The sequence below is a fragment of the Crocodylus siamensis genome, chromosome 4, assembly GCF_052110815.1.
Source record: "Crocodylus siamensis isolate JL-2025a chromosome 4, ASM5211081v1, whole genome shotgun sequence".
NCBI classification, from domain to species: Eukaryota; Metazoa; Chordata; order Crocodylia; family Crocodylidae; genus Crocodylus; species Crocodylus siamensis.
In genome coordinates, this window is record NC_143398.1 from 17,777,313 (window position 1) to 17,802,354 (window position 25,042).

A 25,042-nucleotide genomic window follows, 5' to 3' on the forward strand; every position below is an offset into this window, starting at 1 on the left:
CTGAATCAAAGGGAGACAGACTATGCTACAGGAGAAGCAGCTAGGATCTTTTTTAAAGTCCCCAAATCATGGAAGATTCTCCCCCCACCACTCTCAGTACCCACTCCATTCCCCTCTGTTCTTAGTGCAACCTCCCTTCCCTTCCCATTTCCACCTTCACCTACTTTGTTTATACCTGTGTGTGCAAGAAAAGGAGATATGCCTATTGCTGAAGTTGTCCCTGCTTGTGCCTCAGCCCAACTAAGGCTGTGGGGAGCAGCTTTGCAGAGATCTGTGCTCAGCCAGGGACAGTGGCAGTGACAAACGTGTTCCCTCTCTCTGCACCAGCTTCCAGTCAGGAAGAAAATACCCAGGGGGACTGGGCAGAGAGGGAGAAGGACAGTGGTAGCATGCCGGTCTCCCCTTCCTATTCTGAGAGATGCAAGTATAAAAGAGGAGGCAGAGGAAGTGTTGCTTGTTAGAGTCCAAGCTGCAACAGGAAGGGTGGAGGATGTTCCTGCCTAGGCTGTTTTATAGCCTGGTGGTCTAGGACCAACCTAATTTTGGTCCTAAGGATTTACAGATGTGGATTTGAATCTTTCTAGCCTGAGGAGCATCTCCCATCCAGATTTCTTACATTCTCAGGAAGTGCTTTAATCATTAGCTCTTATGCAAAGCATCTTCACCACTGATCAGTGAGGTGTCTACAGGTAGAAGTAGAGTTAGGAATTCTGGATTGCAAGTAAATGGAGATGCCTGTTGTGAAAGTTGACCCAAGCACCTAAACCCGTGGAGGAAGGGAGAGCTCTGACCCATCAGTGCACTTCACATTTCCTGTTGGTTGTATCTAGGTGCCTCTAAGCTTTCTGGGTTGTTCTCAGATGCCTAACTTTCTTGTACAGGGATCTTAGGATCAGCCCCTGGGGCAAACAACTAAGTTAGGTGTTGGTGCACCTAAGTAGAAGTACCTACTGACCAAACTGGATTGGTCCCTTAATGCTTCTAGGAAGCGCATCGGTTATAGTTCTGCATCTATTGTTTAATGTGAGAGGGCATTACAAAATGTTGAGCAGTCTGAGACCCCACAGAAACATGACTGCCCCAGCTGAAGAAGAATTTGGACACTGAGTGCAGAAATTCTGATTTTCATCCCCTGATAATCTGATCCTATTCATTTAGATCACTCCTTATCTTTGGGCCAGCACCAGAGCTATCAGCCTGGGGCTATATTACAAATGCAGCTCCTGTAATTCGACAAACTTCTCAGGTATGCTATGCCTTTCCTCAATTCACAGAACAGCTCTTGCTTTGCAGTTGTGGGGTGCAATTCAGAAACAGCTCATTGCAACTCAATAAATATTACCAAATCTATCATTTGATTCCTATATGCTCTCTCGAGTCATGACATGCCAGAGATTCTATCCCTAGTTTTCAAATGGTGCCTGAGTCAATCTGATGGCTCTTAAGTTCTTATGCTCCAGTAGTTCAGCACGTTGATTCCATGGCTCAAAAGCAGCAGTATCAGATTTTCCATGCAATAATTACATATCTGTAAATATTGAGTTAAACTGGAAAAGGTGGTCTAATTTTACTGCAATGTAATGGGATGGCCAATAATTGTAACTTGTTAGATGCTAAAAAGTAATCGTATTCTTAATCATATTTTTGGAGTTTCTTCCTCAGAAATAAGGGACCGGAAGGGGGTGAGGGTGATGGTGCATAGTGGTGCAGAATAGCATTGCTCCTTTGGCTCCAATGGAATAATGCCAATTACACTTTCTGAAGACCAGACCTTACATCTATATCGCAATATTTCAGGGAGAAAGTTCAACTCAAAATTGTAAATTGTTTTTTTTTAAGATTGTCATATTTAAGGAATAAGTTAAATTTAAAAATAAGGAATAAGTTAAACTAAAATGAAATGCCTGTTACCCAGATCAAAATCTGTTTGGTCAGGTAAATAAAGGAAATACCTTTTTTTCTAAATCAGAAAGCTATAAAAAAAGAGGGTAGCTGTCAAGTTTAAAACATGTTAGATGAGATCAGTGTTACAATGCTTTGAGTTGTTTTTCATGCATAGTACATATGACACTCCAACTTCTCAGCATAAAATGTAATGTCATACCAATTATTATAAGAGTACTATGACTAGGCAAAAACTTGTCTTACTTAGCCAGAGATAGTGGGCAAATCCAAATATTCTATTTCATGGTGTTTTTTTGGGGGGGTCACCCAGTCATGAACTGTTATATAGTAGAATATTATATGAAACAATTACAGAGTGTGTCTACATGTGAATTTACACTGGCATAAATTTATTGCACAATAAATTACTGAGCACTAAGCAGGAATAGGCCAGCCTCTACACATGCAGATATTAAAGTGCATTAACACTGTTCATGGGCTGACTTGAGACTCAAGATAGTTCCAAGTCAGTCCACACACACAGTGTTACTGCACAGTAAGATGTCTACACATGCATTACTGTGCAGTAACTAATCAAGCATCAATTTAGGTATCGAAGTATCGAATTCACACTTGAGTCAGCATAATTTGCCAAATTTCTGCACAGTATGAGCTTGCAGGTGTGCCCATACTGTGCATCAATTTTGGTTACTGCACAGTAAATGCGCATGTGTAGACATGCTCACGGTGTAGAAGATCATTATCTGCCTCTGTGTTATGTATTTCATCTTTCATTTAACTGTAGCAGATTAAAGAAAAAGAAGTGTCTGATCAGAGAAATAAACTTTCCATAGAAGTAGTTACAGTCTTCTACCAAAAAAATCCAACCCTCTTAGCTTCTTTGTAAGTGACCAATTCAGGTGATACCAGAAGACAGTCTGTTTATACAAACAAGATTTTTCTATATGTACAGTCATATTCTCTGTAAATCTTTTTTTCCCATTTATTGAAAACATTTGCTTCCTAGTAGAGAACAAGTTTTGTTGTTTTGGTTTGTTGGGGGGGGGGTTTGCGGGGGGACATGGTGGGGTTTGGTTGTTTTTGTAAATTTTACTTGAGTTAAACAATGCCCTCTCTGCTTTGGGACTTCTTTGCTTTGGGAAATTTTTCCTATTTATGGCCTTTTTGTCAGTAACAATCTGTGTTTTTTAACAGAGGGAAGATGAGCCAGAATGGACAAGACCCAGTAAAGCAGCCAGGAGTGGGAATAACCGATACAGAAGGTAAATGAAATACAGACATAACTGAAAAGAGGTGCCATGCAGAAATACATTTTACATTGTGAAGGGATATGTGAAGATACCTTATGTCAGGTGCCATCAACCTATTGCAGGCAATTTTATGGCAATTGGAATAAATAATAATTTTAATCCTTCATATTTACACTGATGGCACTGGGATTGAAAACACGATCAATATAGTACATGCACCAGATACAGCTCACCATTGAAATCAACAGAAAAAAATCAAGGGGTGCTGGATCACCCCTGTGATGGAGTATTAAGAACAATTTTTGTGGGCACTTGCCTAGTGTAGCTGATATCTTCAAAACACAATCTAATATCAGAGTTGTTCTGAAAATCCTTTATTTCCACCTCCCAGAAGCCACTGAGTTTCCAGTGAATAAAGATTCAAGCGCCCAAATAATTTATCTTGAAACTGAAATATTTTAATTTTACCTGCAGTGTCTTGAAAGAATTGTAGCTTAGCTGACTTACGCTTTTATTTAATAGGCCAGGAAGTCAAATAGGACAATGACTCTCTGATGCACCAGGTGCTGTTCTCTGGGTAAAGACATGTGATGGATATGTTATGTCAGTCAAAAAGCCATAGTGAATCATGGAAGTTCAGCTGGGGAACTTGATGATAGAAAATAATAGGAGCGGAGACTTAAAATAAAAGTTAAAAACGTATTTTCTATTGGAAAACATTCTATTCTGGTTTCCAGACAAACGGGTTTCCCTTAAAGCACTAACACTTCCTTTCTTGAAGCAGAGATTGCAGCAACAGTCCTGGTGTGAGCTCACATACTGTATTCTGTGCTGCACTCCCTGAAAGTTCAGCCTATGAGGTGGGAACAAAATGAAGTCAACTTTGACCCTGTGGTATCCTTAGGACTCCAGGTTCCTGAAAGACAAAATAAACCCCCTGGTATATATTCATGCAAACCTGGGGGGCTGCTGTGATATGACAGCCCATCTTGAACTGTCTTTGGACTGTGCGGCACCTTGTACTTTTTGCAGCATTGCATGCTGTTCTATATGTGGGGGCTTGTGAGAAGGGACAGAATAGCTTGGCTTAAATCAGCCCTTTTTACTGTACTATTGAAATCCATTACTGTGTTTTGCAACTTATTGATGGTGATCAAGTCCACTACTCTTGTTGCTTTTGTGTATCAGGTTAAGATAAACAGACTGTGAAGATTGTCTCCTCCAGAGAGATTTCAAATTCATCAGAGAAGGGTTAAGAAAAGAGATGCTATCTATGGAGTAAAGCACAAACTGCAAAATGAGTTCACAGGGAGAGACCTTTGCTTAGAACAAAAATAAATAAATAAAAATGAAAAGCATTTGATTCTGTTAGTCAAAGATCTGATTATGATGGATGCGACTGGACAGCTATAGGACACTTCATCCATGTATGGCTGAGAATTCTGGGACCAGATGCCTATGCAGGCATGGAAACTTGGCAGTCCTTCAGATGGTAATATTTCACAAACACTGTACTTCTTGCCAACAGTTTTTTGGTTCCCTTGATTTTTTTTTTTCTCTCCAACATTAGCCATGTGCGACATCTTACTGCACCTAGCTGTTTTTCCTTTGAATCAGCACATGTATTTTCTCTAGAGCAGGGAAATTCTGCTTTCCTTCCAGAAGAATTTCTTTTCACCTGTGCTGGAATTAATGCCAGTGTTTCATGCACAGAGGGATGAGATACTGTGTATTTGAAAATCATTTTCTCCACAAGGAAATAGGAAATAAGGCAAGCAGGCAAAATGTGTGGCCCTAGCTTGCCAGTGTGCAGAGTACCCAGTTAATCTGTGAATTAAAGTTGGGCATATTTTTGTAAAATTTGGTGCAACTGACCATGACATTCTGAAGAGAGAAGTCCACCATGTAAAGGCCCTGATAAATCTGTATATAAAGTACTTGCAGGCCCACAGGCCATGCTAGAGAGCTTCATTTACATTGCATTGGCTTTTTGCTTAAATATAAAGGGTGTCTTTACCCATGCTCCTGGGCTGGTGGGGAGGTGCTTTAATTAGACCAGCTCTCAGGAGCCGGTCTAATTAAAGTGCCCACCACATCTTATGTATTCAGCATCTCCTAATTCAAAATGGAGCTCGATGAGCTTTAGTTAAAGCACCCTCACCATTTTGAAGTGCAGGGTCACTGAATACACATGATGCTGAGACTGCTGGAGCAGTTGATTAATTGAGTCTGCTCCAACATATTCTAATTAAAATGTGTCAGAGCAGGCATTGGGCACGTGTATAGGTACCCCGGGGTTCCATTTAGCTTTTGATTGCAGACATGTCAGTAGCAGCTACTGTAGACTTGCATGGAAGTGATATGTTGCCTGTGCTATTTCTTATCTTCCAAATGACCTAAACATCATAGGTGTATCAAATGATTGCCACTAATGCACAGTTTTTTTTAAAAAAGCCATGGCCTGGTCTTACATTCAGTTTTCTTTAATCAATAGCAAGGCGGTAGCCCTAGATTTCAAGAGGGCCAATTTCAACAAGTTGAGGAAATTAGTGGGAGAGGTGCTGGGGTTCTCGAGAGCAGGGAAACTCAGTGCCCAAGATGAGTGGTTGTTCCTTAAGGAAACGAGACTCAGGGCCCAAGGGGAGACCATCCCAACAAGAAGCAAGGGGGGCAAGAGTACCCAAAAGCACCCCTGGCTCACCAAGGGTGTCTGGGAATGCCTAAATCCCAAAAAGGCAGCGTACAACCAGTGGAAGGGGGTGCTATCTCCAAAGAGGAGAATACCTCCTCTGCTCGGGCCTGTGGGGGGGGCTGTCAAGAAAGCTAAGGTGGACATAGAGCTAGGACTAGCGTCCAAGATCAAAGATAATAAAAAGTCCTTTTTCAAATATATAGGGAGGATGAAGAAAGCACCAGGAAATGTGGGGCCCCTGCAAGATTCTCTGTACAATCTGGTGGTTGTGCCAGAGGAGAAAGCAGACCTATTTAACCAATTCTTCACCTCCATGATGCAAGACGGACTTGAGGCCTCCAGACCTCGGGTTGGGGAGGACCGAGTTAGAGAGCTTCCAGAGGGGCTGGATGTGTTCAGATCAGCAGCAGGTCCAGATGCTCTCCACCCCAGGGTGTTGAGGAAGCTAGCAGGGGTTATTGCAGGGCCCTTGGCATGGCTTTATGAGTGCTTGTGGTGCTCGGGCTAGGTACCAGATGATTGGAAGATAGCCAACATGGTCCCCATCTTTAAAAAAGGGAGGAGGGAGGACCTGGGCAACTATAGGCTTCTCAATCCTAGGGAAACTCTTTGAGAAGATCATCATGGAGCACATCTGTGATGGGCCAGCCTCAGGGATGATGCTCAAGGGCAACCAGCACAGTTTCATTATGGGCAGGTTATATCAGACCAACCTGATTGCCTTTTATGATCAGGTCACAAAAGCATTGGATGCAGGTGTTCCTGTGGACGTAGTCTTTCTGGACTTTAGCAAGGCCTTTGACACCATCTCCCACCCCACCCTCATTAAATAACTAGGTGACTGTGGCATTGATGCCTACACAGTCAGATGGATTGTAGATTGGCTGAAGGGTTGTACTCAGAGGGTGGTGGTGGTTGGGACATATTCGGCCTGGGGAGAAGTGGGCAGTGGAGTCCCCCAGGGCTTGGTCCTTGGGCCTGCGCTGTTCAATTTCTTTATCAGTGATTTGGAAGACAGCGTGAAAAGCAACCTGTTTAAATTCTCTGATGATGCCAAAATTTGGGGTGAGGTGAGCACACTAGTAGGAAGGGAAGGACTGCAGCAAGACCTGGACAGGTTACAGGGGTGGGCTAGCAAAAACAGGATGTGTTTCAATACTGACAAGTGCAGGGTGCTGCACTTGGGCAGTAGTAATCAGCAGCACACTTATAAGATGGGAAACTCCCTTCTTGAGAGCACAGAGGCAGAAAACATGGCCCAACAGTCCAAGGTCATGGTTGGCAGGGCTAACCGGACCTTGTCGTGCATCCACAGGTGCATCTCAAGCACAGCCAAAGAGGTGATCCTCCCCCTCTATGCAACACTGGTCAGGCCACAGCTGGAGTACTGTGTCCAGTTCTGGGTGCCCACTTCAGGAGGGATGTGGACAACATGGAGAGGGTCCAGAGGAGGGCCCCCTGCATGATCCAGAGACAGCAGGGGAGACCCTACAATGACAGACTATGGGACCTAAATCTGTTCAGCCTTCACAAGAGAAATCTGGTGACTGTCTATAAACTCATGAGGGGGGACCAGAGGGGTCTGGGAGAGACTTTGTTTCCCTTAGTGCCCCCTAACATAACAAGGAATAATGGCCACAAGCAGTTGGAGAGTAGGTTTAGATTAGACATCCATAAGAACTACTTCACAGTTAGGGCGGCTAGGATCTGGAACCAACTTCCAAGGGAAGCGGTGCTGGCTTCTACCCTGGAGGTCTTTGAGAAGAGGCTTGATGCCTACCTGGCTGGAGTCATTTGAGCCCAGTTTGTCTCCTGCCCAGGCAGGGGGTCGGACTTGAAGATCTACACGGTCCCTTCTGACCCTACTTCTATGATTCTATGAATAGAAGTTTATAGTTACTAACTCTACGGCTGTTGACTGGACTATAATGGATATTGATCTGAGACTTTAAAGAGAAAACTAGCCAACTTGAAGTGGTACTATCACTAACTAGAGCAGTGATTGAACGGCTATTTTTAGGCTTAAACTCATGTCTTTAGAGCTGTGTGAAAAGGGAATAGCCCAGCCCTTCCACGAGCTTTCTTCAAGAGTCCTATGAACAAAAACAGTGCTTTTCAACAAGCAGAGAGCTGCTTGTTTCACCTTATTTGCACTGAATCAGAGTAACTATTTGCAAAATAAGATACAATTCATAGTAAATAGATGACAGAACTTGGTCCATAATCAGGAAGAGATCTGAATGAAAGAGTGAGACATTACCAGTTTTATGCAATATATTTATATATAAAAAGTTGGTGTATCCTTAGAATGTTCAGCTATATCGTTTTTCTTTTTAATTCTCTTTTCATATAGAATCATCCCCATGTCTGCCATCCAGTTCTAACTCACCTCTACCATCTAGTACTCTTGACAACATAAGATTAATCATTGTCAAAAATATTTAAAGAAGAAAATATCAGCCAGGATGATCTCTGGCACTGAATAATTGCTTCAGTGCTGGGAGAAAGTAGCACAGAGCAATAGTAAATGAGCAACAAAAGTGTTTGTCTACGGCTGATCCACCTTGTGCTGCACTGTATAGAGGGCTTCATTTGCTCTTGGAGATGCTGTTTTTCTTTACAAAAGTTGAAGTGACTTAAACTTTAATATAATGTGTAATTTTGAGGAGGCATTATGAAAGTGCCAGGTGAGGATTAGAAAGCCTCACTAAGAGTAACTGCTGCATGTCGTTTGCTGACTACATTAATTTTGGCCAATCTCTTACCCACTTGGGCTGATTCAGTAATTTCTACCAGAGTTGTAAAAAAGATTGAGTTTTTGCATGAAGAAAGATTTTCATGCAAGGTATCTAGTTTCTACTGAAAACATATTTTTCATTAAAAATTGTCTGAAAACTATTTTCATGTGGATAAGCTACTGCAGTGGCCCATCAGAGTTATCGTTTGATTGCTGCATGGCTTCGTTTTCCTCTACATATCTCCTGGGTTTGATTACATCTTCCATGATACACTACAGCTTGGGATTCCCAAGAGGGCTGTTTCTAGAGAGGAGAATGTGGTTACTAATGAGAAAAACACATTATGTCTATGTGGCATAATGTAATATAGCATCTGTAGTGTGGCTGCCAGTCCAGAGCTAATTTATAGGCTAGGAACAGATGTTACACACAAACCAGTTGAAGTGATCACAAGCTGGTTTAAACCTGTAACAGAATAAGTTCAAAACCTGTAACAGAACAGATTTAGACGTTCAGTGCATCTAAACAGTTGTAAAAAAAAAACCAATTGCCAAAGCCTGTTTAAGATAAACCTGGTTGAATGTAGGATCAAACTTAACTGATTTAGGTCAGACTGGTTTATGGAACTTCTGTCCCATATCCCTTCCTGTTTTAAGTTAACTCACAGTCCCCCAGCATCCCATGATGCTTTGCAGCCCTGGTCTATGCTGTCTGCTTCACTGGAGCAGGGACTGCTTTGCCTCTCTGCTCCTTGGCCTGCTTCCTGCCTGCATCCATCAGCCCATAGGAACAGGGAAACAGACTCCCGGGATCCATAGCCAGGGTTTACACAGCACATGGTGGGAGAGAGAGCCTCTGTGGTGGGGGCTTTTTGACCCTCAGCTGCCCTGCCCCCTTCTGTTTCCCAGCTGCTGATTGCACAGCTGCCACAGGAAGTTGAGAGAAGATCTCCAGGCTGGGTGCTTGCCCATGCAACGCAGCATGGGGGCACCAAAGGGCTCCAGCCTTGGGGGTCTTCCCCTAACCCCATCCCAGGGCACCTCAGGGAGGTGAGGGGAATACTTCCCCTCCACAACCCCAGAGCTGCTTGTCTTAGCTCCTGTGAGTCTCAGGCAGCCTCAGGGGGTGGAGGAAAACTCTCCTGCTCCTCCACAGCTGGTTTTGCCTCACCTGCTGCAAGTCTAAGGCAAAATTAGTTCAAGACAGTGGAAGAATTTCCCCCTGAGTCTGCCCTAGACTATCCCTAAGACTCACAGGGGCTAAGGCAAGTAGCTCTGGCGGTTAGAAGGGGGAATCATTTCCCTCAGCTCCCTGGGGCTGCCCAGGGCTGGGGTGGGAGGACCTCCAAGACAGGGGCTCCCTGGTGCCCCCATGCTGGGATGCATGGGCAGACACCCACCTGGAAGGACTCCTTCTCCCTTGTTCTTGTGGCTGAAGCTATTAGCAGCTGGGAAGGGGGGGGATTCCCCTAAGCTCCCCAGGGCTGCCTGGCTGGGCTGGCAATGGCCAGCAGGCTAAGTGACATGCTCTAGTGCCCCCTGCCTACTTAAAGGAAGCTGCCTAGATTGAATTGATTCTGCCTCAGGCTTTCTGACTGTCTGTGCTTAGCTATATTGCTCAGAAGAGTGTTATTGAAATAAGCTAGCCTTCTGCAAAGCTGCTCCTAGCTTCTGGTACCTCTGCTACTCCTTTAGAGTCAAGTAGACATACACACCATCTGACCAGGGAATCTAACTTACAAATGGGAGCACAAGATAGCCTCACCAAAACTCTTCTGAGGGTCTTCAGCATTATTTGGGAATCAAAATATATTGGATTTTGACCATAGTATTTCAGTTTAGTCTGATTTTTTTCTTCTTAATTAATTTTTTTTCAGTATTTTAGTGATTGCCTTGGATTGAAATTTTATGCAGATGCCCTTCTTTTCTAACCACCTCTTTGGAGATGCTGGCCTCTGAATGTATCTATTTGGTGACCCAAATAAAATAATTTAGGCTCAGTACAGACAGGCAAAGAGCCTGAGGTGGAATCTGTTCAATCTTCATATCGTTCTGTGAAGAATGGATCATTAATGAACAGAATACTTGTTCACTCATCAGTTGGTCAAGGCAGGAAAATGCTTGCACAGGTCAAGGCCAGAAGGCAAGGAGCACTCATGCATGCCTACGACTTTTGCCAGGCTGCAAATGCCAAAGCCCTGGGCAAATGCCAGGCTACAAATGCCAAAGCCCCTACCGAGGCCATGTTTCCCCACCCACCTCAGCTGCAGGGTGGGGGTGCAGGGGAGGAACAGGTGCCCATGCCCACCCTGCTCCCCCAGCTGGGGTCTGTACAGTGCAAAGGGAGAAAAGCCCCTGAGGTGATGGGCATTCCCCCCCACCCAACATACCTCCAACATTTCCACCAGGCTGCAAATGCTTCAGCCTCACCCCCTTGCTGGTCTTCCACCTATCAGCCATGGAGGGGGTGGGTTGTGGAGGGAATGGACACCTGCTCTACCGCCCCCCCCCCAAGTCAGATTCTGCACAGTGGGTGAGGCAGCAAACCCTCCACTTCCACTTCCCTGCAGTATGGCTCTACCAGACTGTGAACACCCCAACCCTGCCCCATCACCAGTCCCCTGCCTATCAGCCACAAGACAGCAAGCAGGAGAGGAATGGACCCTCTGCTCCAGACCTCCCCCCAGCCAGGATCTGCAGAGCAGGTGTGGGGGAAAGCCCTCAGGCAGGAGTTTTCTCCCTCGTAGCATAGTTCTGCTAGGCTGTGAATACCCGAGTCCTGCCCTCACCAGCCCCAAGCCTCTCAGTCATGGGGAGGTGAAATGAGGAAGGAATGACCCCCCCACCTACTCCCCTGCTGATGGCAGGTGAGGGAGGGGGCCAGCAAGAAAGCAGGACGTGGGCAGTGGTGTCACACTGTCAGGGGAGGAAAGCTTCCCCCTTTGCTGTGCAGACCCCAGCTGGGGGGGCAGGGACCAGAGCAAGGGGGTCCCTTCCTCCCCCATTTACTCCTTACAGCTGACAGGCAGATGGCTGGTGAGGAGGCAGAGCTGGGGTGTTTACAGTCTGACAGATCTGTGCTGTGAGGGAGAAAGCCCCCACCTTGAGGCTTTCCACCCTACCCACTGTGCAGACCCCTACTGGGGGGAGTCAGGACCAAGGCGGGTCCGTTCCTCCCTTGCCTGCCCCCATGCTGCTGCAGGCAGGGCTGGGGAGGCTGCCTCAGCTCTATGACAGCTTGGGGTGGGGCCACCCAGTCTGGCTGAAGCAGACAAGCTGGGGTGGAAGCTAGCATGGTCAGACCTGTGGGGGGTAGGGGGGAGTCCTCCAGGTAATCAGGTGTTGCAATGCATTCTGGGATGCTGGGGGGCTGAGACCTAACTTGCGCTGGGGGGGGATTCAGGACAAAAGTTCAATAGACCACTTTAACCTAAATCAGTTAAGTTTGATACTAGATCCATCCAGGTCCATCCTAAACCAGTTTTGGCCATTTTGAAACCAGTCTGTGTGCACTGAACTTCTCTTCTGTTACAGGTTCAATCCAGTTTCTGCTCACTTATGCCAGTTTGTGTAATGTCTGTTCCTAGCCCTAATGAAAGCATATAGGCAGGAGGAGAATAGAGAAGGACATAGACATAGAATAGAGAACAGAGAAAGACATAGATGAATACAGTTGTTTTTTTCTTTATTAATCATTTTAGGAAGTTCTTCAGAAATGTATATTAAGGAAAGGCTTGTATAAAGTGTCAAGCACTGATTGGTACATTTATTAGAAAAAAATATGTTTAATTGGGCCTTTGAGACCCTCCCCCCTCCCGCCCCCTATCCAGCAACATCACAATGCCTGAAATTATGTGCACAAGCACAGTTAAGAATAAAGTTTATATTTCATGTGGTCCATGGTTTCAGTGCTCAGGGACAAAGAGAGAGAAGACCAAGGATTTACTACATCACTCAAGTTTTACTCCTGCCTTCAAATATACTGTACACTTTCATCAAGCACTTAGTGAAGGTAGAGTTCTACCAGTTTTAATGTATTATAATAATATCCAGTTCTCCCTACTGGGCAGTTATTTGTTGTAAAATCCTATTTTGTAAAGTTGATATAAGATAGGAAAATTGTAATGTGAATATTACAACCTGCTTACATACTTAGCAATCTATTATAATCTCCTATAGTTAATTTTATATATATTATATATATATATATTGCTTAAAATTATTTTTAAAGATTAATAACTTAATTTGCTTTAGAACAGAAATATTTTCTCTTGGGTTTAAAGAAAACTGTTCTTTTATGTGTTAGTACTGTAATAAAACTTTCATCAGGCAGTTTAATGATGGAGGCTAAGTACAGACATTCAAAAACTGGGGCGCTATCAACCTAAATTACACAGTTTTCTGTAAGCAGCGTAGTTTAGATTGGCAGTGAACAGAACACACATTTACCCATTGGTGGGCAGGGGCAAATCTCAGACCAGGTTCTGCTATTTTTACACCAGTCAGTGTGTGATGAGCTTCTGTTCTGTTACAGGTATAGCCTGGTTTTGTGAACAAAACTACTGTTCTGTTATGGGTATAAAATGGTTTCCGATCACTTGTTCATTTATACCAGTAAAAGTGTAATGTTTGTACCTGGTCAGAGTGAGCTTGGCACTTGGTTCTTCTGCTGGAATGGCATTTTGTGTCTAATACATATTGTTGCTTCTTGTCCTCTGTTACTACCTTGTTCTTCTGCTCAAGTTTCACCAGAACACATATTTCATTGTCCTCTATGCCTGTGAGTTTGTAAATGCCTTTATAGTAGTTGTATGTATTTGTGGTTTTAGTGAGTAAAGATTGATTGATTCAGCACTTGCATCCTAGTTCCAAGTGCACGATTTTTCCTAAATAAATAGTTTTCTCTTGATTGGGTCTCCTACTTGTACTTTGGGGAGTTATCTAGCTTGTCATTTTCATTTTCTGTCTCCTTTTCTGTGTGTTATTTCTTCCACCACTACCAACTGTAGTAATGCTGGGGATAAAGGAACTAAGACTTATCTGTGTCCTGATACTATTGTATTGTTATATTCAGTTATAGAAAAGTTGAATTCAAAGATAAAATTGCTAAAGTTAATGACAAAAAGCAAAGAAAATCTTAACAGCTGATTTAGCTTTGCCATTTAACAGGCTGATATAGTGACAATAAGCATGACTAAATTCCCATTTCTAGATGAATTTTCACAAATCCACTGCAAGTATACTTACATCTCTTGTCTGGTACTATACAATTTGAGATTCTATGCTGGCTGAAATTGGTCATTATTTTGTCTACAGCAGCTAGCGGGGTATTGTCTCACAGTTTATCTAGATCTTGAAAGTCTCTATAATAGGTGGCAATAATTAAGTCATTTGTGGGTTTACTGGTAAAACGATTTATTCCTATTTTGTTCCAAGGAAAGTTGAGAATGTTTTGTATTTTTATTGATTCTATTGCTTTTTGACCTGCATTTCCCCACATGTCCCTACAGTTACCAGGTTTCTAGTACCTGATCTTGTTTCACTGATATGCAGTGCTTCTTGCTTTTCAGAGACATGCTTCTATTCCAGAATGGCTCCAATGTTTTCTTGACAGAATGTCACTTCTCTGGGTATTATGATCTGGGGATTATGATTTGACCATCTCTAGGGATAATATTATCTTGGACATGCAACTTGTCTCAGTAGTTTCTGTAATCTTGGGAGGCATATGGCACTTCTCCCCTTTTCTATGGCTATACTAAGAAAATTATGAACAAAAGCATTTTTAAAATTTTGTTTTGCATAATTCATTTTTTGTGGCATTAATTTGCTCTGGAACTGTTGTAAGTGGCATCATACAACCTGACTCACTTCACGCGCAGTATTCACAGTGCGAGACAGCAAAGAAAATGCAGCAGTTATTTCTTCCTTCACATACACAGTGGGCATGTCTACATGTGCTCTGGACAGCACGGTCATTTAGTATTTGCTTTAGCTGCACAGTCCTGGCTGTGAACAATTATTTTTAGACGTTACGTTGCCGTAGCATCATTGTGGCTTTCAATCAACATTTCATATGTTGACTGAACAAGCCCAAAATATGAATCACATCAATGGGCCAGATTTTTTTAATAGAGCAGACCAGATCTTCAGTTGTTTTCAATTGCCATATCTCACTCAAGTCAGTGGAGTTACACTGATCTCATCCCAGATGATTACCTAGCCCCATATAACTATAACTAAGAATACTTTTTGGGAGGGAGTTTAATTTTGCTTGGTTAATCTTGATTTACATTTGGTTGGATGTGCTAGTTAAATGGTTAAATATAAGTTTTGTTATTCAGGGTGTTGCTGACTCTGGGAGGAACTGAGATGGGAAACAAATTTCTTAATTAAAAAGTGTCTGCTCTTCCTTCTCTTTGATTGGATATCAGTAAATAGATCTTGATGTGCTTACAAACTATTCCTCATAAGACCTTTCTCATTCATTTGCAAGCCCAGTCCTTTTTCCTATGCTGGTAACAGGCACATTCTTTCTCTTAAGAAACTTGTGTATCTTTAGGCCCAAATTTGACTTGAAGGTATTCAAAGAAGGTGCTTGAACCACCTCCGATGGCAGGCTGTTCCAGACCTTGGGGCCTCGGACTGTAAAGAAGTTCTTCCTTATGTCCAGCCTGAAATGGTCCTGAAGGAGTTTGTGACCATTTGGCCTTGTCATCCCCTGTGGTGCTCTGGTGAACAGACATTCCCCCAGATCCTGATGAGCACCCCTGATAAACTTATAGGTGGCCACCAGATCACCCCTGAGCCTGCGCTTTTCCAGGCTGAAGAGTCCCATGTCTCTCAGCCTCTCATCATATGGTCTGTGTTTCTGACCTCTGATCATGCGCGTGGCTCTCCTCTAGACTCTCTCAAGTTTCTCCACATCCTTTTTGAATGGTGGAGCCCAAAATTGGATGCAGTACTCCAGCTGCGGCCTCACCAAAACTGAATACAATGGGAGAATGACAGCATAGTACTGCCAAGCCTATAAACATGCTGTGGATTTTTCTTCCTAAGGTAGAGAACCTTGCATATTTCAGTGTTAAACACCATCAGGTTCTCGGCCGCCCGTTTCCTGAGCCTGTCAAGGTCAGCCTGGATCACCCTCCTGTCCTCAGGTGTGGACGCTTTACCCCAAAGTTTGCTGTTGTTGGCGAACTTGGCCAGTCTGCTTTGATACCAATGTCAACATCATTAATGAAGATGTTGAAAAGTGTTGGCCCAAGGACAGAGCCTTGAGGGACCCTACTGGTCACAGAGCACCACAGTGATTGACTGCCATCAACCACCACCCTCTGGGTCTGACCACGGAGCCAATTCCCCAGCCAGCAGATCGTAGTGAAGCCGAGGCCGCAGTTGGCCAGTTTTGCTAAGAGGTGATCATGGGATACCAGGTTGAAGGCTTTTTTATAGTCAAGATATACAACATCAATATCTTCTCTCTTGTCCAGGTGATAGGTCACCTGGTCATAAAAGGAAATAAGATTGGTCAAGCAAGACCTACCCACAACAAACCGAGTCTGTTAAGAATGGCCTCTTTGATAATCTTCTCTAAGGCCTTCCCTGGGATAGAGGTCAGGCTGATGGGCCTGTAGTTTGCTGGATCCACTTTCCTCCCTTTCTTGAAGATAGGCACTACATTGGCCTTCTTCCAGTCTTCACCAGAGCACCAGAAGTTCTTGAAGATCCATGTTAGGGGCTGAGCTATGGTGCTTGCCAGCTCCTTGAGTGTAAACTGTCAGGGCCAGCTGACTTGAAGGTGTCCAGACTCTCAAGGTGTTCCTTCACAAGGTCAGCATTGATGGAGGGTAAGGAATCACCCAGGTGCTCCTGTCTTGTAATGGGCAGGGGCATCCCTTGGGACTGGTGAAAAACCAATGCAAAGTGCCCATTTAGTATGTTGGATTTTTCCTGGGGGTTGGTTGTCAGTTGTCCCATCTGGTTTAGCAGGGGTCCAATGTTGCCCTTGCTTTTCCTCCAGCTCCCTACATATCTAAAAAAGGACTTTTTATTGTCCTTGATACTTGTAGCTCGCTTGAGTTCAATCGCAGCTTTGGCTTTCCTGGTTTACTCCCTGCAAGTCCAGACCAGTGCAGAATATTCCTCCTTCTAGGTAGATGCAGTCCTCCATCCTTTTTAGGTCTTTCTTTTTAGGCGCAGGAGGTCCGCTAGTTCCCTGCAGAGCCAAGGGGGCCACTGTGCCCTTTTGTTGCCTTCCCTCTGAGATGGAATAGACTTAGTTTGTGCATCCAGGATTGCTCTCTTGAGGAGCAACCACGCATTCTGAACTCCCCTCCCCTTTGGGTCATGGTTCATTAGGGTCTCACTGACAGGCCTACTGAGCTTGTCAAAGTCAGCTTTCCTGAAGTTGAGGACTGACTTGCCAGCTTTAAGGCAGATGGTGAAGGTGATCAGCTTATGGTCACTGTCACCCAGATTCCCTTCAATCTTTAGGTCGCTGATTAGGTCATCCCCTGTTGCTAGTACCAGGTCAAGCAGTGTTTTACCTCTCAGCCCACAGACTTCTTGTGTCAGATAGAGCTCATCCATGCACAAGAGGAAGCTTTGCAACCATTTGGATTTGTCTGAGCGCTCTTCCCACAAGATGTCAGGGTAGTTGAAGTCTCCCATGACAACCATTCACTGGGAGCATGCAGCTTCAGTCAATTCCCTGGTGAACTCCTGGTCAAGCTCTTGACTTTGAGTGGGAGGTCTGTAGTAGACTCCCACCAACATGTCCCCTGTGCTGTGTTCCCCACAGAATTTAACCCAGAGGGTATCCAATCATCCACCCTAGGCACCAATGTCAGCTTGCAGGGATACATAGCTTTTCTTGACATAGAGAGCTACACCCCGGCCCCTTTTATCCACTCAGTCTCTCCTGTATGGGGTATAGGTGTCTATACCTGTGGTCCAGTCATGGGTGGAGTCCCACCAGGTCTCCGTTATCCCTATGATATCATAATTATGTGTGTTTAGCAGGAGGACAAGATCCTCTTGTTTATTCCCCAAGCTTCTGGCATTTGTGTACAGGCAGGCATGTGTCCCTTAGGGGTGCTTGCCTTGCCCACAGCTCATTTCAGGGCTGGAACAGAGGTGGGCTCCCCAGGGGGCCCTAGGCTCTACGGGGGTGCAATAGGCTTCTGCCTATGTGTCTCGCTCTGGATCCAGGGACAAACTGTGGCTAAGCCATCAGTGGGACCTTTTTAAACTGCGTGCATGCAGAGAAGGGCTCGCCAAAGGGTCTGCACTGTTCTAGGGGCTTAGGGGTCCCTGCCCCACAGAAGAAGGGGACAGGTGAGTGCCTCCCCCTTCCCCTGTCTCATGTGCCAAGCGGGACTGGTCACGTGGCTCCCTGGGGGCTGGGCCAGTAGGAGCCGGGGGGTGGGGGGCAAGTAGGAGCCCTTGTCCTTTCCTAGGTTTCCCCTATACCAGCAATAAGACATGATAGGGTCTGATGCTTGATCCCACAATCATGCCTCTTGCCATGCATAATGGTGGGGATTGCTCCTCAGATCCTATTGTACCTTTAATCGCACATCCACTGGGAGCCCTGCGCTCTGTGTTGGCTTGAAGTCCAGCTTTACAGTCCTTAGGCCCTTATGTGCCTTGCTGTTAGCTTGCAGAAGGCAAGGTGCAGTTTGGGAAACTTAGTCTGAAAACAGAGATATGGATATGATTCTGACTGCATGTATAATGGCTCTATTGTACTGAGACCAAAATAATTATACCTCATTCAAGCACTATAAAAGGAAGGCTAAACACAAAATTGTTCATTTCTGCAATGAGTGTTTGGGCTGGCATGGGGAGGTGATTTGTCCAACAATTAAGCCAAGATGAAATCAGAATGAAAATTGTATCTTTACTGGAGATTTTTAGTGTGACTCCAGGAATATCAGCTTCTTGTATTTCCTGTGTGGCTGCTGTAAGGAGAATAAGGTCAAGTCAGATAACTTCTCCCTTGTATACCCATGAAAGAATCCAGGTAGACAAAAAACAAAATCTTGTGCAGGCAAAGGAAATATCTTAACTGTGGCATGGCCAGCCCTGACATCATTACATACTTACTGATACCCTGGAAAAAAATGAACTAGTTACAAGAAGTATTGTAGACCTTGCCTCTTTGCCTAAGGCCTTTGAAATAGGGTTGTTGAATCTAAAACGTCCTGTGTGTCCTATCAAACATGTCCTCTGGCAAATCTAATCCATACTTTATTGGCAGTATCTACTCAGGGGGTTTGTCCTGAATAAAAATCCAGAAAATAAAACTCCTCCTTGACATAATTGAAAATACTGCGGTTTTACTGTTCACCAAAACCGAGTAATTGGTTCCAAGTAAAATTACCTGCTACAGGCCAAACACTTCTAAATAGAAAACAGCTTGGAAAATAGATATAAAAAGAAAAATGTATCCAATTTATGAAAATCACAATATTGCATTGATTGAATACATGAAAATATATTTATATAGCTAAGGAGAATTTTATATTTTGGCTTCTTTAGGCTTTATGCTATGATTCTACATAGAAAAATCTTCACCACAGATGTGAAATGTAATATAAGGACATAATGGTCCCTGTTAAAAATTGTTATTTACCTAATGGGTTCTAGTAGCTGAATTGTGGGATAAGGATTAAGTTAACTTGGATCACTATCTGGGAATATTTGTATTAAATGTTTTTCACTTGGACAATACTGATTTGTTTTTCGAGCCCCAATTCCCCACCTGTTAAGGAAGAATAATAACATACACCCAAATTTGAGATTACTGAGTGACAAGCTTTACATAAATGTTAACCAGCGTTGCTACTACTGCTTTACTATCTCAGATACACAATAGTATCTGAGATACTTTTAGGATTTCTCTCTATTCTGCAAAGCTAATAGCTGTAATGTCTCAGAGGACTTATTTGAGGAAATCTTGTACAATTTTCACTGATTTTTAATGCTGGTAGCTCAAAATACCCCAACTTACATTCAGATGATCATAGATTCATAGATTGTAAGTGGCTGGAAGGGACCTTGGAAGATCATCGGGTCCAGCCCCCTGCACCAAGCAGGAAAGAGAACTGGGGGTCAAGTGACCCCAGCAAGGTGACTATCTAGTCTCCTCTTGAAGATTTCTAGGTTAGGCGATTTCACCATCTCTGGAGGGAGCTTATTCCACAGTCTGGACACCCTGACTGTGAAGAAGTTTTTCCTAATGTTGAGCCTGAATTGGTCTTCCAGGAGTTTGTGGCCATTACTCCTGGTTTTCCCCTCAATTGGTCACCAAGCCCTTGATGTACTCCCCTAGGGTAGCAGTAAGCTGCTACCAAATCTCCTCTCAGCCTTCTCTTCTTCAGGCTGAAGAGTCCAAGACTCCTCAGTCTTTCCTCATATGGCTTGCCATGTAAGACTCTGATCATATGAGTGGCTCTTCTTTGGACTCTCTCATGATCTTGTTAAAGTGAGGCATCATGATAATAGATAACTTACATGTGAGCTGCCATGTGCCTACTGGGGAAATTTGAGCACTGCTACCAAAGAAATTTCTTCCTCTGTACTTACGTAAATTAATGCTTAGAGTTGATTGTTGATGGGCCGCTGGGAGGCAAGTGCCATTCCCCCCCCCAAAAAAAACTCAGGAGGCACCAGTTGCCCATGCCTAAAACCATCTATTGTTCCATAGCTATTCTGGGGAGACCAAAAAAAATGCATGGTTGGTAGCTCTTCCAATGTGTTCTTTCCCTTGCAGCTCTAAGTCAGATTCTTAAGTTCTAAAGAGAACCAAGAGTTCAGACACTTCCTCATACTTATTGTTTTTTATTGGTTAACTGTATGTACTTGCTGTGTGCCTAAGCTAACTGGTTCACTCCTGAGAGGAGTTTAGGTCTCCCTATGAACCCTAGGTGGTTGATTTAGGTCACGTACCCAGGACAAGTTTCCTAAATGTTAGGTGTTGCAGTGCCTAAGTGGAGGTACCTAAAAGGCCATTTTGGACTTCACCCTAAATATTAGCCAGTTATGGCTTAAGTTAAGAAGGTATGTCTTATTAACAACCCTGACCCCATAGGTTTTAGGTTATTATTTAGCATATCAGTACTTTTGGCTTCACCTGTTTGTAAAATGTGAACTTGAGCATCAGAGTGTGGCACTCATCTAAAAAATAAGCAGCATACCTTTTGTTGCTGCTCCTAGGAAGTGTACGAAATACTAGGCAAAACAGTCTCCTTGGGAATTCTGATGACCTGTCTTGTCCCATGGAGGCATTAGGGAAATATTCTGAGCTGTGTAATTCCTTGCCCATAAGTTGATTTCTGTTCTGACATCATCGCCTCTTAAAATTCTAGTGAGAGTGAAATAAAGGACAAAATGTATTAACAGGTTGAACTGACAATTTGTATAGTGCTCTGCACTAGCAGCAGATGTGAAGCCAATGATTTAAATTTAATTTAGCTAGATGTAACCTCATAAACCTAAGTTTGAGCCTAAGGACTCAACCTTGATTAACTAACTTAACAGGCCAATATTTTGAGCTGAAACATATCATGTTTAAATTGCCCATGCTCCAGAGATTAGATTTGTTCCGAACAATATATTTTTGTCTGGTGTTCCCATTTCTATCAATGGTCCCTGTTGTGAGTAAAAATTAAACAGCAAAGTCTCATTTTTTAAAAGAAGAATAACGTATTTAAACTGAATTGGTGCCAGTTGTATTTGAGGAAGTCTCAGTTATTCCAAAGAACATTTTAGTTCTGTGAATTTTTGTCATCTGCAGAATAACCTGAGTCCTGTGCCCTGAAACTTGGGTGTCACTGCTGGTCTCACCACAAAAAAGGACTAAATCCTGTTGTTTCCATTTAGTTAAAACTTCAACAACTCTGCATTTGTGCCATGGGATTATAGGATCATAGCAAAGTAGGGCTGGAAAGGACCTCACAAGGTCATCTAGTTTAGCCCCCTACTCAAGGCAGCATCATCCCTGATTAAACCATCCCAACTATGTATATGGATGATGTTACATGTTGCACTTAGACCATACTGAAGGGGCACTTAAAACACAAGCACTGGCACTTTAGACCCCATTAACCCATACTATGTGCTTCTGAGCATCTTAAATTATGCCACTTCAGGATATGGTCAATTTTGGTCCATGCTATTTAGTTGGTCTTAGAATAATGTCAATCTCCTCCACAGACATAAAATGAGCAATATGCAGTTCTGTCGTATCCCAGCATGCGTTGCTCCCAGTACCTCCTTCCCACGCAAGCAGGGGTAGAACCCAAGTCTCTTGACTTCTAGACATGCCTCTGCTTACCAGCCCCCTAGTTGCAAATCAGAGGTGTGCAGGCAAAAAACAGGTTTAGTGTGCTCTACACATAAGGTGTAACTTCACGGTATTTCTAACCTGCTTTTGAAATCTTCCAAGGATGGAGATTCTACAGTTTCTCTAGGTGCCTGTTCTAATGCTTCATCACCCTCATAGTCAGAAAGTTCCTCCTAAACTTCAACCTAAATTTCCCATGCTGCCACCCAGGATTGTTGCTTCTAGTCCTGTTCTCTACAGCCACAAAGTCATAGTTTCATAGTTAGTAGGGTCGGAAGGGACCTCAGTAGATCATCAAATCTGACCCCCTGCCATGGCAGGAAAGAGTACTGGGGTCAAACAACCCCAGGAAGGTGATTGTCAAGCCTTGTCTTAAAGACCCCCAGGGTAGGAGCCAGTACCACTTCACTTGGAATTCTAGACACCCTGACCATGAAGCAGCGCCTCCTGATGTCTAGCCTGAATCTACCCTCTGCCAGCTTGTGACTATTATTTCAAGTCACTCCTGGTAGTGCTCAGGGGAACAGGGATTCCCCAATGCCTGCTGGTCACCCTCAGCCTTCTCTTGTGGAGACTGAACAGGTTCAGGTCCCTTAGCCTCTCCTTGTAGGGACTTCCCTGCTGCCCCCGATCATGCGAGTGGCTCTCCTCTGGACCCTCTCCATGTTGTCCACATCCCTCTTGAAGTGCAGCGCCCAGAACTGGATGCAGTACTCCAGCTGTGGCCTGACCAGGGTCACATAGAGAGGGAGGATTACCTCCCTGGACCTGCTTGAGATGCATCTGTGGATGCATGACAAGGTGCGGTTGGCTTTCCTGACTGCGTCCCCACACTGCTGGCCCATGTTCATCTTGGAGTCAATGATGACTCCAAGATCCTTTTCTGCCTCTGCACTAACAAAAAGGGAATTCCTCAGCCTGTAGGTATGGTGCTGGTTCTTCCTCCCCAGGTGCATCACCTTGCATTTGTCTGTGTTGAATCCCATCCTGTTCTCATCCGCCCACCCCTGTAATCTGTCTAGGTCCGACTGCAACCTATTCCTCCCTTCTGGCATGCCCACTTATCCCCACATCTTAGTGTCATCTGCGAATTTGAACAGGGTGCTTTTTACCCTCTCATCCAAGTCGCTGATGGAGATGTTGAACAGTGCAGGCCCAAGGACTGAGCCCTGCGGAACCCCACTGTCCACATCCCTCCAGGTCGAAAATGACTCATCCACCACCACTCTTTGAGTGCAGCCCTCCGGCCAACTAGTGACCCATTTGATTGTGTAGGTGTCAACACCACAGTCCCCTAGTTTTTTAATGAGAATGGGGTGAGAGACAGTATCAAAGACCTTCCTAAAGTCCAGAAAGACTACATCCACAGCTACACCTGCATCTAAGGATTTTGTGACCTGGTCATAGAAGGCCACCAGGTTGGTCTGACAGGACCTGCCTCTAATGAACCCATGTTGGTTGCCCCTAAGCATAATCTCCCCTGCTGGCCCCTCGTGGACATGCACCAGGATAACTCTCTCACAAAGCTTACCTAGGACCAAGGTAACACTGACTGGCCTATAGTTTCCTGGGTCCTCCTTCCTCCCTTTTTTGAAAATGGGAACCACATTGGCCCTTTTCCAGTACTCTGGCACCACACCAGAGCACCACGAGTGCTCGTAAAGCCATGCCAGGGGTCCCGCTATGACCTCTGCTAATTCTCTCAGCATTCTGGGTGGAGATTGTCAGGACCTGCTGATTTAAATATGTCCGGTCCTCTCCAGAATCTCCCTGACTAGGTCCTCACTGACCCTAGGCCTCCCCTGGGACCTATGGGGGCCCTAGTGGGGGGGTGGCCTGGTCTCTGCTCAGAAAAATGGAGGCAAAGAAATCATTAAATATGTTAGCTTTGCTGTCTGATGCAATGACCAGATTACCTAGCATGTCCTGCAGAGACCCCATATTACCCAGTACCTTCTTTTTACCCCCCTATGTATTTAGAAAAGGACTTCTTGTTGTCCTTGATCTGGGTAGTTAGTCCCAGTTCCATCTCCACCTTGGCCTTCCTGACCACCCCCCTACAGCCCCGAGCAACTGAGGTAAAGTCCTCCCTGGTGATGGCTCCACCCTTCCATTGGGTGTACGCCTCCTTTTTATGTAGGAGATGTTCCTGTATTATTTTGGTGAGCCATGGGGGCTTTTGCGCCTTCTTGCCCCCTTTGATCCGTGTTGGGATTACATCCCTTTGGGCTTGGAGGATTGTCTCCTTAAGGAACGACCACTCTTCCTGGACACTCGACACCCCTCCCTTCTGGGACCTCAGTACCTCCCCGACTAATCTCCTTACCTCATTGAAATCCACCCTCTTGAAGTCTAGGGCTGCTGCCTTGCTGCATGCCTTTGCTACCTTGTGCTGGATGATGAATTCCAGCAGATGATGATGATGATGATCACTGTCACCTACGTGGTCAAGCAGCCGCAGACCCCTCACCAGGTCATCACCCATGGCCAGGACCAGATCCAACAAGGCATCTCCCCTGGTGAGGCTGTGCACCTCCTGGGTTAGATGGATGGAACTCCATCCTCTCTATAATAACCCTTCAGGCATTTGAAGACTATCATCAAATCTTCCTCAGTCTTCTCTTATCCAGGCTAAGTAATCCTAGTTTGTGCCTCCCAGGCCCTTAATCATTGTTATTGCTCTGCATTAGGTTCTTTCCAGATTGTTCACATACTTCTCGAAGTCTAGGGCCCAAACTGGACACAGTACTCCAGGTGAGGCCTCATTATTGCAGAATAGTAAAAAATCACTTCCCTTGATTTGCAAGTGACACTCTTGTTAACTCAACCCGGCATATTATTGCCTTCCTTGTAACAAGAGTACATTGTTGACTCATTCACATTATGGTCCATGTAACCCCCAGGTCCTTCTTTGACATGCTTATTCTTTTAATAGCTTCATGAGAATGCTTGTTTAAGTCCTTTGTAGGTTTTCTTTAATAAGGATTTGTAGATGTTTTGCTTGAGAAGGAATTTGAGGATTTAGCTACTTTTTGGCCAGTCCTTCACATTTTGCATGTCTAGTATTTCCCTGAATAGTAAGCATCTTATTTGAACCTTTACATTTG

The 25,042-nt window shown here is 44.4% G+C and overlaps 1 protein-coding gene across 1 annotated transcript in view; it reads left to right on the forward strand.

Annotated features, from left to right (window-relative positions):
- The window catches only part of PCLO (piccolo presynaptic cytomatrix protein), a 549,762-nt gene that overhangs the window by 475,057 nt on the left and 49,663 nt on the right, over positions 1-25,042 (forward strand). The window contains exon 23 of the mRNA XM_090041018.1: positions 3,100-3,167. Within this exon, the coding sequence (XP_089897144.1) occupies positions 3,100-3,167 (68 nt within the window). The remainder of the gene's footprint in view (positions 1-3,099; positions 3,168-25,042) is intronic.